At 43.5% G+C, this 12,104-nt stretch overlaps 1 protein-coding gene across 1 annotated transcript in view; it reads right to left on the bottom strand.

Moving 5' to 3' along the window:
- Positions 1-12,104, bottom strand: part of LOC118117684 (neuropilin-1a) — a 63,483-nt gene continuing 51,379 nt past the window's right edge. The window contains exons 11-18 of the mRNA XM_035170133.2: positions 11,299-11,443; positions 8,561-8,707; positions 8,195-8,239; positions 6,037-6,174; positions 4,756-5,051; positions 4,430-4,526; positions 4,270-4,314; positions 1-3,588 (exon numbers count right to left, since the gene is read on the bottom strand). Coding sequence (XP_035026024.2) covers positions 3,314-3,588; positions 4,270-4,314; positions 4,430-4,526; positions 4,756-5,051; positions 6,037-6,174; positions 8,195-8,239; positions 8,561-8,707; positions 11,299-11,443 — 1,188 coding nt within the window. The 3' untranslated portion in view covers positions 1-3,313. The remainder of the gene's footprint in view (positions 3,589-4,269; positions 4,315-4,429; positions 4,527-4,755; positions 5,052-6,036; positions 6,175-8,194; positions 8,240-8,560; positions 8,708-11,298; positions 11,444-12,104) is intronic.

Consider the following 12,104-nt stretch of genomic DNA (forward strand, 5'->3'; position numbering starts at 1 on the left):
TTTTATTTAAAACATTTATTTGATCCAATTCTTTGGAATGTAATAGTCAATGATGAGAGTCTGAGACGACAGGGACGGATGAGTGTGGGTGCTGACCAGAAAGTCAAAGTACAAACAATACTTTTAGTCACTTAAGGCCTCACTTTGTCCCCATAATTATCTTTTTTTAAACTTTCTTATTTCCTTTCTTGTTTTTTTTCTGGATCTGAGACAGCAAAAAATTACAGAAGCAGTATTGAAAATAAAACCTTTTTTTCTTGTCATACAAGGGGGGAAAAAAATGAAATGAAAATAAAAAACAATGGCACGTACATCAGTGACGGTACAAAAAGACAAAGTGATATTATACCAGGTAAATAAAATTGTTACGTTTCAAAGAGACGATATAAGCTTTTTCCAGAATGAAAAACATCTCTGTAAATTGTACATTTCAGAATCATAACACTGTCATCTGAAACTGTTAGAAAGAAGCAACAATAACACTCTTCTACCTTCCTTCTCTCTTTTTAAATCAACATCATAAACACATAGATTTTTTTTAAATATATCAGTGCAACATTTGTTTTCACGTCGAGTGCTGCAGAATCCTTTCTTGCTCAGGAGGAAGAGTTTTATCAACACGTGACCGACTCACACACACACACACACAAGTTCCCGTCAGACTCAAAAACACAAAGAAGAGGACTGAACCGGTGAGAATCAGGAGCCTCTCAACAGCCAGAGCAGCTTCGTTTGATGTGACGTGTTCGTTTACTGAAACCAGACGAGGATCTGATTCAAATCAATCAACTGAGGAAGTTTCCTTTTTACGGCAAAACAGAAAAACCTTAAAAATGGGCCCGAGAATCAATTCTAAACGAACCGCTGGGCCACAGTCTCGCTTCACATTTTGAGTCGTGTTGTTTGAAAACAGGTTCGTGTGCAGAAACAACTCACAACTTGTTAAACCTGTGACGTGCAGTGTGAACATGAAACGTTTGATGGAAGCTAAAACAGAACAAAGCAGGAATATTAACACAAAGGTTATTGTTTTTAGTTTTTTAAAACCAACGTTCACTGAACAATTTAAAGTAAGAACAAGTCAGTTTAATTAGATTTTCTGCCTTTTGCCATATTGACCGTTAACTTAATACTTTTCAAAGGAGACGCTGATGATGGAGCAAAGAAAAACCTGCATGTTTATAAAATCCAATTTTCAAGAGGACACGGTGAATAAAACCCTTTTGCACCATTCTGAAATGTTGACAGTTACCAACATGCTCCCGGATTTAAAATGCAGATTAAAGTCAGATGAGTGGAGTTTATGAAGCAGATTCCTTCAGGTAAAAAGCAAAAGAAACAAACCAGTGTTTTTAACGGCAAATTACATTTTTACAACCGGTTGTAAATGATGAAAAGAAACAGAATTTATAGAAGAAGTTGGTTTTAACCTCTTTTCTGCCGTGAGATGGACACTGGTCTGGGTCGTTCCCAGTGAGTAACACAAACAGGAAAGAATCAAACCACAGTATTTTAACTGCAAATCCGACTTTCACCTGTTTTAAACAATGAAAAGAAATAAAAATTTGTATTTGAATTGAATGGTTTACTGGGTTTTCCCCGTTGGGTCTCTGCTCTGCTCTGATGAACTCATCTTGGTTCTAAAAAACGAGACTTGATTCTGTTTGTCGTTTCCAGGACGTGATGATCGTTGTTGTCGCCGGGTGACTCTGATAAAAGTTCATGTATAAATCCTTCCTCTGATAGTCAGCACTGGAGACACAGACACACACAGCATTGTCACAGCAAACGTTGATTCTGGGTCAGAGCCTTCCACTTCCTCTCTGGTGAAGTCTTTCTGACTCTGGACACGTTTCAGGCCAAACGTTCAACAGTCATTTTGTTTGTCAGTGAGAAACGTATTTTACATTTCAGTCCAACGATCCCTCTCCCAGTTTGTCCGTTTTACCCTGTACACAAAGCATCACTTCCCACGAGGCCTTCCTCAACAATCATAAATCCTTGTTTCCTCATTGTTAAAAAAACGTCTTGTTCCCAGGACACAGCAACAAAACTCACGACTTGATCACATTTTCAAAACAAACACAAACGACAGGATTCTGTCTCTGTCTGTTCAAATCAGGACTTTTTTGTACATTTTCTGAATTTTGAAGATGAAGTTGAGTTTGATTTCAACGTGGAAAGGATACTGCGGCACTGGTGTCTTTTTCTATATATATATATATATATAAAAAAAAGAGGGGCGCTCAAATATATTAAAACCTATGTACAATATGTTGGATGTGTCGTGTGCCATGAAAACGAGGCGTTCAGGGCTCCTACACATCTTCTGAAAACGTAACTGTTAACTTGGATTTGAACATTTGAGTCTGTAGCCGTCGAGCAAAGAGGATCTGCAGATCGACTCCAGCACGAGCGACGACACTGAAGACACTGAAGTGTGATGATCACAATCTGGAAAAAGTTCAGAATTCATTCTCTGGACTTTTTTTCCCGCATGTTTGTGTGGGAACCCCGGACAGAACCAGCTGATGAGAAAACAAGGCAACGGAAAAACTGGAGGAAATAAAAGGCACTGTTGGAACTAGACACGGGTCAACGGGTCAGGATGGTACCCGCCGTGCACGCACACGCACACGCACACGCACACACACACACACACACACACACGGAGAGAGAGAAATATATGTTCATGGATACAGATAAACATGAGTGTAATGACCTCACACACAATTGCATGCATGCACGCACGCACTCACACACACACACACACACATGCATGTTCTCACATACACACACACACACACAGAGGGAGCGAGAGAAATATGTGTTCATGGATATAGATAAAAATGAGTGTAATGACCACACACACACACACACACACACACACACACACACACACACACACACTCTGCCCTGTTCAAACGATGACGTCTGAAAACAAAACAAATAAACAAACAGATATTTTCTTTCCATAAAAGTACACAAACGATTCTTTCGTCTGCGTCGGTCTCAACACCAGCAAGTGATGACGATAAATCAACAAAGCACGTCGAGAAAAAACAAATAGAATCCTTAGTTGTCTTTTTCTTCTTCTTCTTCTTTTTTTTTGCTGTACAGATTCTTTATACACAGTGCCCCCTACAGGTCGGTCCCTTCCACCGCCGCTCCTGAGAAATAAAATTACATCGGCTCCCTCTCAGCCCACCCTGCTGTCCCGTTGGAGGCCTCGGGCCCCCAGGTTCCTCTCGCTTGATTGGCTGCATCATGTGTCCACGCGGAGCATCCTCGGCTCCGTCTCTCGTCCCCGCCCTCACGCCTCTGAGTAGTTAGTCTGTCCGTTCATCTTGTCCTTCTTTAGCTTCACGCCGTCCACCAGCTCAAAGTTATAGTTCTCCAGGGCGGATAAGTTCCTGTCCGTCATGCTGCCCTGCGAGCAGGCGCAGTAGAGCACCACGCCGCAGATGGCGCCCAGGAAGACGCCCAGTGCCGACATGGCGATGATGGTGATGAGGATGGGGTCCAGGGTCTTCAGCATGTTGCCCGGGCCTCCGAGCTCGCTGTTCTCCAGTGAGAGAGAGTCCATCGCTGCAAGAGAGAGAGAGAGAGAGAGAGAGAGAGAATTATAGTTTTGTTCCATTCAAATAAAAAACAAAACCTTTCATTACTTGTGTCAACGAGCAGACGGGTGGTTTTACGAGTTCTGCACCATAAACCTAAAAGGTCAGATTCAGCTTCTCTCTGTGACGACATCCATGTTTGTCTGGTTTTATTTCAGCCCGGCTCTCGAGCTCGGGAACGTTGACTCTTAAATCTCGGACGTCAGATTGTCTGTGAACGCACCACAACAGAACTGGTGCCAGCACAAACTGAAGGAGGAAGTTGAACTGGTTCATGATGTTTATCTCACATCGCTACTTTATCTGCTCTTCTTTGTTTTTAACCGAGTGTTTCTGAGCTTTGTTTAAAGCAGGATATCAATGAAATATATTATTATTATTATTAATAAATATAACAGGCAGCAGCGGAAGTACATTTATTCAAGTAATATGCTTAAATACAATGTTTCTGCTACTCTATACTTCTACATTTCAGAGGCAAATATTGCACTTTTACTAACTTTAGTCAGTTTGTAGTAATAAATATCAAGTACAAGAATAATTCCACTGATCTGAACACCCAGGACGAAGAGTTTTGACTGAGCTGAAGAGTAAACGCTGCCAAAATGAAAATACAGACACTATGATGTCAAATTTGGACTCAACTTACGTAGGATGAAGATGTCCGTCGGTGGAGACGTAGGAGCTTCTGGATCTGGAAGAAAGAAAAGCGGTAAATATTATAATTCACCTCCTGCTCTGATACTTTTATTTACCAGCACATGACTGGAAGAAGTAGGTTTTATAAGTGTGGTCTAAGTGTTACACACCCTTGCAGTCCTCAGCATTGAGCCCATCCATGATCTGGATGTTGTCCACAGCGATGTGACCTGTGCTGTGTCTGTCTGCAACACCCTCCACCACCACCTGGAAATACCCCCAAAGAAAACCAGTTATTCACATTGAACCAGGAGCTTTAGATACGGAGCTAGAAATCTGATTATCTTCAGCTAAATAAATCTAAATCTATAAACTAAAAAGAGGAGAATTTGCTGCCCAACTTAAATCGGTTTGGGGTAAAACACAAACAAAACACAAACACAAACACAAAACTTTTAGATTCTAGTTCTTCGCCCCCCCATGTGTGTTTCCGTACCTGATACGAGATGCTGGAGTGCGGCAGTAGGACCCGTCCCTCCCTCCAGCGTTTGTCCTGATGTCCCCTGAGCGTCCACAGCATCTGCTCCCCCTCGGCCTCCTTCCTCTGCCTGATGTGCAGCGCCCCCACGTGGTCACCGGACATGTGATACCAGAAGGACATGCACAGGTCGGCGTCCGGCGCCGTGATGGGCAGGCTCGTCAACCTCGCCCTCTTTTCCGCCTCGTCCTCGCCCGTCTTGCTGTACGCCTCTGTGTCCATCAGCTGCATGTAGATGAAGTTCCCCGGTCTGCCTGCAGGGGGCAGCACAAGACAAGGTAAGAAACAGACTCCCGGCAGCTTTGAAACACACGACTGCAAATTATTAAACACTTTAAATCAGAATTTTTACCATAAATTAAATATAACACCATTTAGGAATGTAACGGAGACTCAGTGATGTAGATTTATTTGGATTATATACGGACACAAGGTTTCCAAAACTCCCAGAGTTCATTACACATTCACTTTATTCCGTTCGCTTGTTTGCATAATGTATAATTCTCTGTCTTTAATGGAATAAAAGTCTTGTGTAACTGTTAATATTTCACTCCTGCGGCTCCTCGAGGCACGAAACAGATTCAAGGTTTCTGTGTTTTCTGACAACACAGGACTCAATAAGCGTCGCTGCAGGAAAACATCTGACTCCACATCACAAAGGGCTCGTTTTTTATATTTGCGACGTGGTCGAGTCAAGAAATCAAGGTGAAATCGTTCATTTCAGAGCCGCCGCAGCAGAAGAAGAAAGAAATCCATCACAGGCGCGTTGAATGGAGAGAAGGACGCAGAGCGGAGGCATGTTGATGAATTTCTGAGCTGCAGTTCTGGAGCATTTCACGGCCGTCCGTTCATTTTCAATTATTTTAAGGCTCAGAGCGTTCTGAAGACATCGGGCTTCCATCAGAGTTCTGTCTCTGAAACGCTGCTGATGTTTTCAGGGGGTTGTGTTTATTTGTTGATTTATTTAACAGAGTCAGTGCACTTTAATAATCATTACTTTAAGGCCCCTTTTACTTTGTTTCTGCAGTTAAATCTCTATTTGATGTTGTATTCATGATTTTGGAAATGTAATTCTGTGTTATTCTGATTTAGTGGCACGTCTTGTGATATATTACAGTGTTTATCTGAAATTCATTATTAACTTCTAGAGAAAGAGGGTCAGACAAGCCTTTCCACACAGAGTTCTCCCACAGCATCTGTCCAGTGACGCCGGTGAGAAGAAGAACGCTCGGCTCGTACCTATGTGGTCGTGTGTCGGTCCTCTGTGGACGGCAGGAGCGCCGGTGGTCTGGATGAGCCACTCGGCGCCGTTTCCCGTTTCTCTGGACCAGCCGCAGAAAGACGAGAACTCAAAGTTACAGGCGAACCACACGTACGCTGCAGAAAAGAGAGAAACAACGTTTGTTAGGAGCAGGGAACGACAAACTGAGTGACATTTAAAATTGTTCTTGTTTTGAGTTTTCTGTCAATGATGACCCATTGTATATCCTGTTAGGACAGAACAATGTCTGTCATTTACTATGATTTACTATTGTTTATTTTGCTGTGCAGCAAATTGCTCTTTAGGGGAATATTTTGTGATGTGGCATCATGTTGTTGGGAGGCCCGTCCATCCGACTCTTTTGAATTTCTTCACTGGTTGACGGTGGCATACAACCACAGGGCGATCATTTTAGATTTGACATTTGTGTGACACTGTGTGTTACTCCACAGCTGGGAGAGATGGGGGAGTAAGAAGAGGTGGTGGTGGTGGATGAGGGAAAGTTGTGTAACTCATGTATTTAAGTACTGTTGGACTGGTTATAGATGTAAAACTCTAATAAATAACATCTTTACATTCTTCACATCCAATATGCTGATTAAAAAAACCTCCAGAGAACCACATCAAGCGTCCAAGCTGCACAAAGCAAAGTCAGACACTACGATCCTGTAAGTTTCAGACGGAGGTGGAGGAGGGTGAGACGGCCCTAAGAAATAAAAAGCGAGCCTTGTAACATCGATATTACAAAGCTGTTCCTGCTGTATTGTACACTCGGTATAAATTGTGTAGCTTGTGAGAAACATATTGCACGAAACAAAAGGCTTGTACCGACGGAATGAGAAAGACGCGGGGTAGGGTTGTGATTGCGTGCGCGCTGCGAACGCTGCCGGGCATTTTCCTGAAACACAGGAACCGCGAAAAACAGCGACAACACAAACATATGTTTGGGATCAGGACATCAAGAGAGGGAGCGAGGGAGCGAGGGAGAGGAACAGAGGGACCTTCCACAGAGAAGGGCGTGGTGCCACCAATATGCGGATGTGGCCCCTGACAAAATAAAACCAAACACAAAAAAAAAAAACGACATTTCCCTCCCTGTTTCTCAGCCTGTGCCAGCGGTCGACTGGCGGCAGTGGTTCACCACCGCACCCAGACGAATGCACGAGTCTCAAACACTGGACATGTTGTTTCTGAGAGGCTAATAGGATGCAGGGATGACCGTGGAGCTGCAGCCCTCCTCCCCTCCAACCCCGAGCTGTCTTCACGCCGTGCTTCGGCTCTAATTGAGACCCGAGAGGCCGTTATTCTCTCCCTCCACTCTCTCACTGCACCTCCGTCCCTCCCTCTCTTTTACCTCTCCCTCCTCTCACCCAGCTTTTTTCTATCTCATCTCTATTCATTCCTCCTGCAGGCACTTCCTCTCTTTGCTTTCTTTGCCTCTCTCTGTCACTGCGACCATTTATTCCACCTTTCTGTGTATTCATCCCTCTCTCTCTCTCTCTCTCTCTCTCTCTCTCTCTCTCTGGCAGTTTAGTGTCTTTACTGGGAGAATAAACTGTGAAATGATACTAAGACGTTAATGCAGAAAAACAAACCAATATAAACTCCTAAAGCTCTGGAATCTCCTCGTCTTTCCAAGTCTACGTCTTCATCTTCGTCTTCTACGTGTGCCGCTCCTCTTCTTCATCCTGAGATATTTGTGTTTCTTCCAGTTTCACGTCTGAAAACAGGTTATGTGCACGAGCACCTGAACCCGAACTACCTAAAATGACAATGATCTTTGAGAAATATGTATTTGACTCTTTAGTTTGGTCCACGTCCTATTTGTTAACATGGAGGAGGCAGGATTTTTGACCTTGACTGCAGCCAGCCACCAGGGGGCGATCGAGGGATGTCGTCCATCTTTATTTACAGTGTGCGGACGGTAACACACCTAAACCGACGCACTAATCTGCTGCATTAATATGTTCGTCTACTTTGACTTCAGAGTTTCTGTACAGTTTCGAGAACAGAAGAGAAGATGAAAGAAAGATAAAGAGAGAAAATGAGAAAGGAAAGAAGGCGAGCGGAGAAGAGAGGGATGAATTAAAGATGAGAGGAGTAAACATGGAAGCAGATGGCGCTGGACATCCTCACCTGGCATGAAGTCCACGATTGGGTCGGCCGCTGCGGTGCCTCCTGCTACAGACAGATGGGACAGTGGAAGTGAGGTCAGAGGTCAGAGGGGGCGGGGCCCGCCCACACAGATGCCGACACACGCTCATCTCACTTGAGGAGAAATCAATTTTTATCTCCTTCATAGTCAACGTTCAAAAGACGATTCAAAACTTAAAACTGTGAGAAGGATGAGGGAGAAGTTTCCAAACCGTCAAAATCAACAAGATACATCGAGTCAACAAGCATGAATAATTCTAATCCAAACATTTATATATTTTGAAATATTTATTATTTTCATTCAGCTCTTTCCCAACTTGGTTTTAAAAAGCAGTTTTGGTGATTTACCTGTCGCCGAGTCGTAGTCGTCGGGCGCCTCCGTCGCGCCATGGGTGTTGCAGTACCAATGGGTGGTCGGCGCCATGGTGGTGGGGACCGTGGTCATGGGAAGTGTAGAGGCGATGGGCGTGGTAGGGGGCGCTGTCGTGGTAATTTCTGAATGGAAAAGAGACGGTGTCAGAGAGAGCGAGGGGGAGATTGTGTGTCTGTGTGTGTGTGTGTGTGTGTGTGTGTGTGTGTGCATGTACATCTGTTAGTCCTTTACAGGGTACACATATGGTTTGGGTACATCTGAGTGTGTACATACAGTCTGTGTCATGTCACGTGTGTGTGTGTCGTCTTTGTTCTTTCCTTTTGAAGTAAAACTATTAATCTTGGACAGACAGACACACACACACACACACACACACCACCAACCACACTCCTCTTTTCTCTTCTTCCACCCCTCCTCCTCCTCCTCCTCCTCCTCCTCCTCTATATGCAGACACACACTCCTAATCTCTCTATCCTTTGATTCAACTGGTCCTGTGCTGTTTGTGATACTTTCCGTCAGACATGTAATCTGTTCACAAACATGTTTACAACAACACAACACAACATCCTGTGCGCCCAAATAATGACAGACAATTGTTATCCACGTGTCTTTTGAGAATTTATTTTACTTATTTTTGAGTGAGGGTGTAAAATACATATATACATATATATATATATATATATACTATATATATATATATATATATATATATATATATATATATATACAAATGACTGCTGAGCGATTCTGAGCATTTTGCAAAGATGTATGGGAGTCACACACGCACACACACACACACACACAGTTGCTGCAGTAGTAGAGATAATGCTCTTCAGCCTCTCACACTCTCTCTCTCTCCCTCATTACAAAAATTAAAATACTCAGTAACAATCATTTTTTCACGTTCTCCCTAAAACCCTGGCCTCTCCGCTGACATCTTGTGTCTTGTAACTTGGATCAACTGAGGTGGAGCCGCTCAGATGTTTTCACACGTGGAACACGAGGTCGATGAGATCCACACTGACGTCATCCGTCTGGACAGACTCAGAGAAAGACTTATGGTTTTCTACAGAAAGCTGAATTACAGACTCGATTTCTCTCCACAGATCTGCGGCGCCGTCGAGTCGCCAGCGTCACAGGGAAATCCCCGAGGGGAGGAGTCTGCGTGCATTTCTGTGAATTTTACCCCAAAACCAATGTAAATAGAAAAATAGAAATTAATAGAAAAAACACAAAGACGCAACATTGACTCTAGATTAGAGATTTATCAGTTGGCCCATAAACAATTTGCCGATTTGAGGCTTTCACAGCATTTATGTGTATATTATATATTATATTTTATAGAATAAGCAATGCAGAAAAGATTAAGTTCCACACTTGTTGTATTTATGTTTTCTTAAGTAATTGAAAATAAAGTTTATGGCTAAAGCCTCGATTACATTTCTTTGTCCTACGGTTTTCACTATGACAATAATCGCCATTTATTTAACACACATATCGGTCAATGTGTTGTTATCTGAAATGTGTTACTTCCCAATATCAGCATCTTAATACTGTCTTGGCCAAAAGTCACATGTTTAGTCCGTCCATTCATTTCTGTGACCTCACTTCCTCCTTTGTTCCCGTCACAGTCACTTCGTCACTCGAACGTAAACATGTTGTTTTACGGCTTCGGGTTAAAAGCTCTGACGTCGTCTCACACGCCGACTCGAGGTCCCTCCACAATAAAACCTAACGACAGGGTGGTTTTTTTATGGAAGCACAGTCTCCATTGTTCAGGACGCTTGTCAAATACCTCGTGTGTGTGTGTGTGTGTGTGTGTGTGTGTGTGTGTGTGTGTGTGTGTGTGTGTGTGTGTGTGTGTGTGTGTGTGTGTGTGTGTGTGTGTTTGTGCTTTACACCTTCATGACTCTCTGCTGTTTCTCTCATAGGTTTCAGTGCATCAGAATAAAACACACTGACAGTCTGTTTATCTGTCCATGAACTTAAGTCCATTAAAATGTCTTTAAGAGGTGTGAAGCCTGGTTGAGACATTCAATCAGTGTCATTTCATTTATCAAACTGGAGGCTTCAAAACAGCAGCTCACAAACCAACGGGCGACACCACAGTGGGTTTCCATGCTTTCTGTCTCTGCTTAGATAAGTATTGTTTTTCTCTCTACTCTCGGTTGCTGCTCAACGCCCCCCCCCCCTGTAACCGCCATCTTCCCGGAGACATCTCGACCATCCAGGGTGAAGCGTCACTGACTGTAATTCGGCTGCGTCGCTCTGTTCCTGGTTATGGTTTGTGAAAGCTGAGCGCTGCTCTGCACCAAGAGCAACTCGGCCGAGGCCAGAAACCACAGGAGCGTTCCGCTTTAATTTCAGCCCAGGTCTGACAAAGTGATATTAAAAACATAATGTGCTGAGACAAATCACCTTCGGGGGGGGGGCGACAGTCAAGTTTCCCCCGGTAATCGGATCCAGTTTTAACTTGTTCTACTTGAATGCAAAGTTTTACTCATGTACAGTTTCTACTTTAGACCTTTGTATTCACTCCAACTTCCACTTTACACCAGGATACATAGATTGAGGTGTAAAGATTTACTTTCTTTCTCTTTTTCTTGTTATAAAGGTTTTTTTGTGAATGTAGAAGTTATAAAGTTTGAAAAAGAGTCAGAACAGAAAACACTGACGCTCCTTCAGCGTCGCTTGAACTCTAATCTGGACTGACCTTCCAGTTCACAGCCCAGCAGCTCCAGGCGCAGGCCCAGGCCCTCGTTGGTGGCCCTCTCCGGGTAGATCCTGACGAAGCGTGTGAGGAACGGACCCATGGACCTCAGCTCCGGAGTGTCGTGGTTCTGATTCCCAGTGAAAATCTGCAGGGAAACACAGAAACAGAACTCGTCAGGGACCGAATCAGGATGAGTTGAGATCTTACATGTTTGGTTGAGGTACCTGCAAAACTCATTAAAGTGCAGTTCAGACTTTTCTTACGAAAGTTAGAACGATGAATAATAATGAACGAACATGAAAGTAGAAAAATAATTCTTCCGTTCGAGGGATTGGGAAAGAAATCCGACTCCTCTTCATCTTTTTCTATTTTCGTTCAAACCGAGTGTGAAAGTCATTGGTCCCGCGCCGGATGTGAATGAAACAATCAATAACTGTTCAGATCCCGACTCTGCTTCAGATCACGCACTTTGATAAGAAGCAGAAACTGAACGAGAGGAGGAACCCAAAGCAAACGGCAGGAAATCAGAACCAGAGTTCATCCTTTCATCGTCCCAACGCGAAGCAGCACAGATGAAACCGTTTACCGTCGCTCCAGGAGCCAAGTGGTCGGACACCACACACACTCAGTGTCTGAGCGGCGAAACTTTCCCCGTGTGTGATTTACTAAAGGCTGCAGAGAGTCTGTGGATAAAAATACTTTAAATCGCCCCTTAGTGGCGACGCTATCACACTTATCTGTATTATCTAACAGCAGGTATGTGACATCACGGCATCTGGTTTCAGTTGAATGAGAAAAACATGTGT

This window comes from Hippoglossus stenolepis, chromosome 11 (assembly GCF_022539355.2).
Source record: "Hippoglossus stenolepis isolate QCI-W04-F060 chromosome 11, HSTE1.2, whole genome shotgun sequence".
NCBI lineage: Eukaryota > Metazoa > Chordata > Actinopteri > Pleuronectiformes > Pleuronectidae > Hippoglossus > Hippoglossus stenolepis.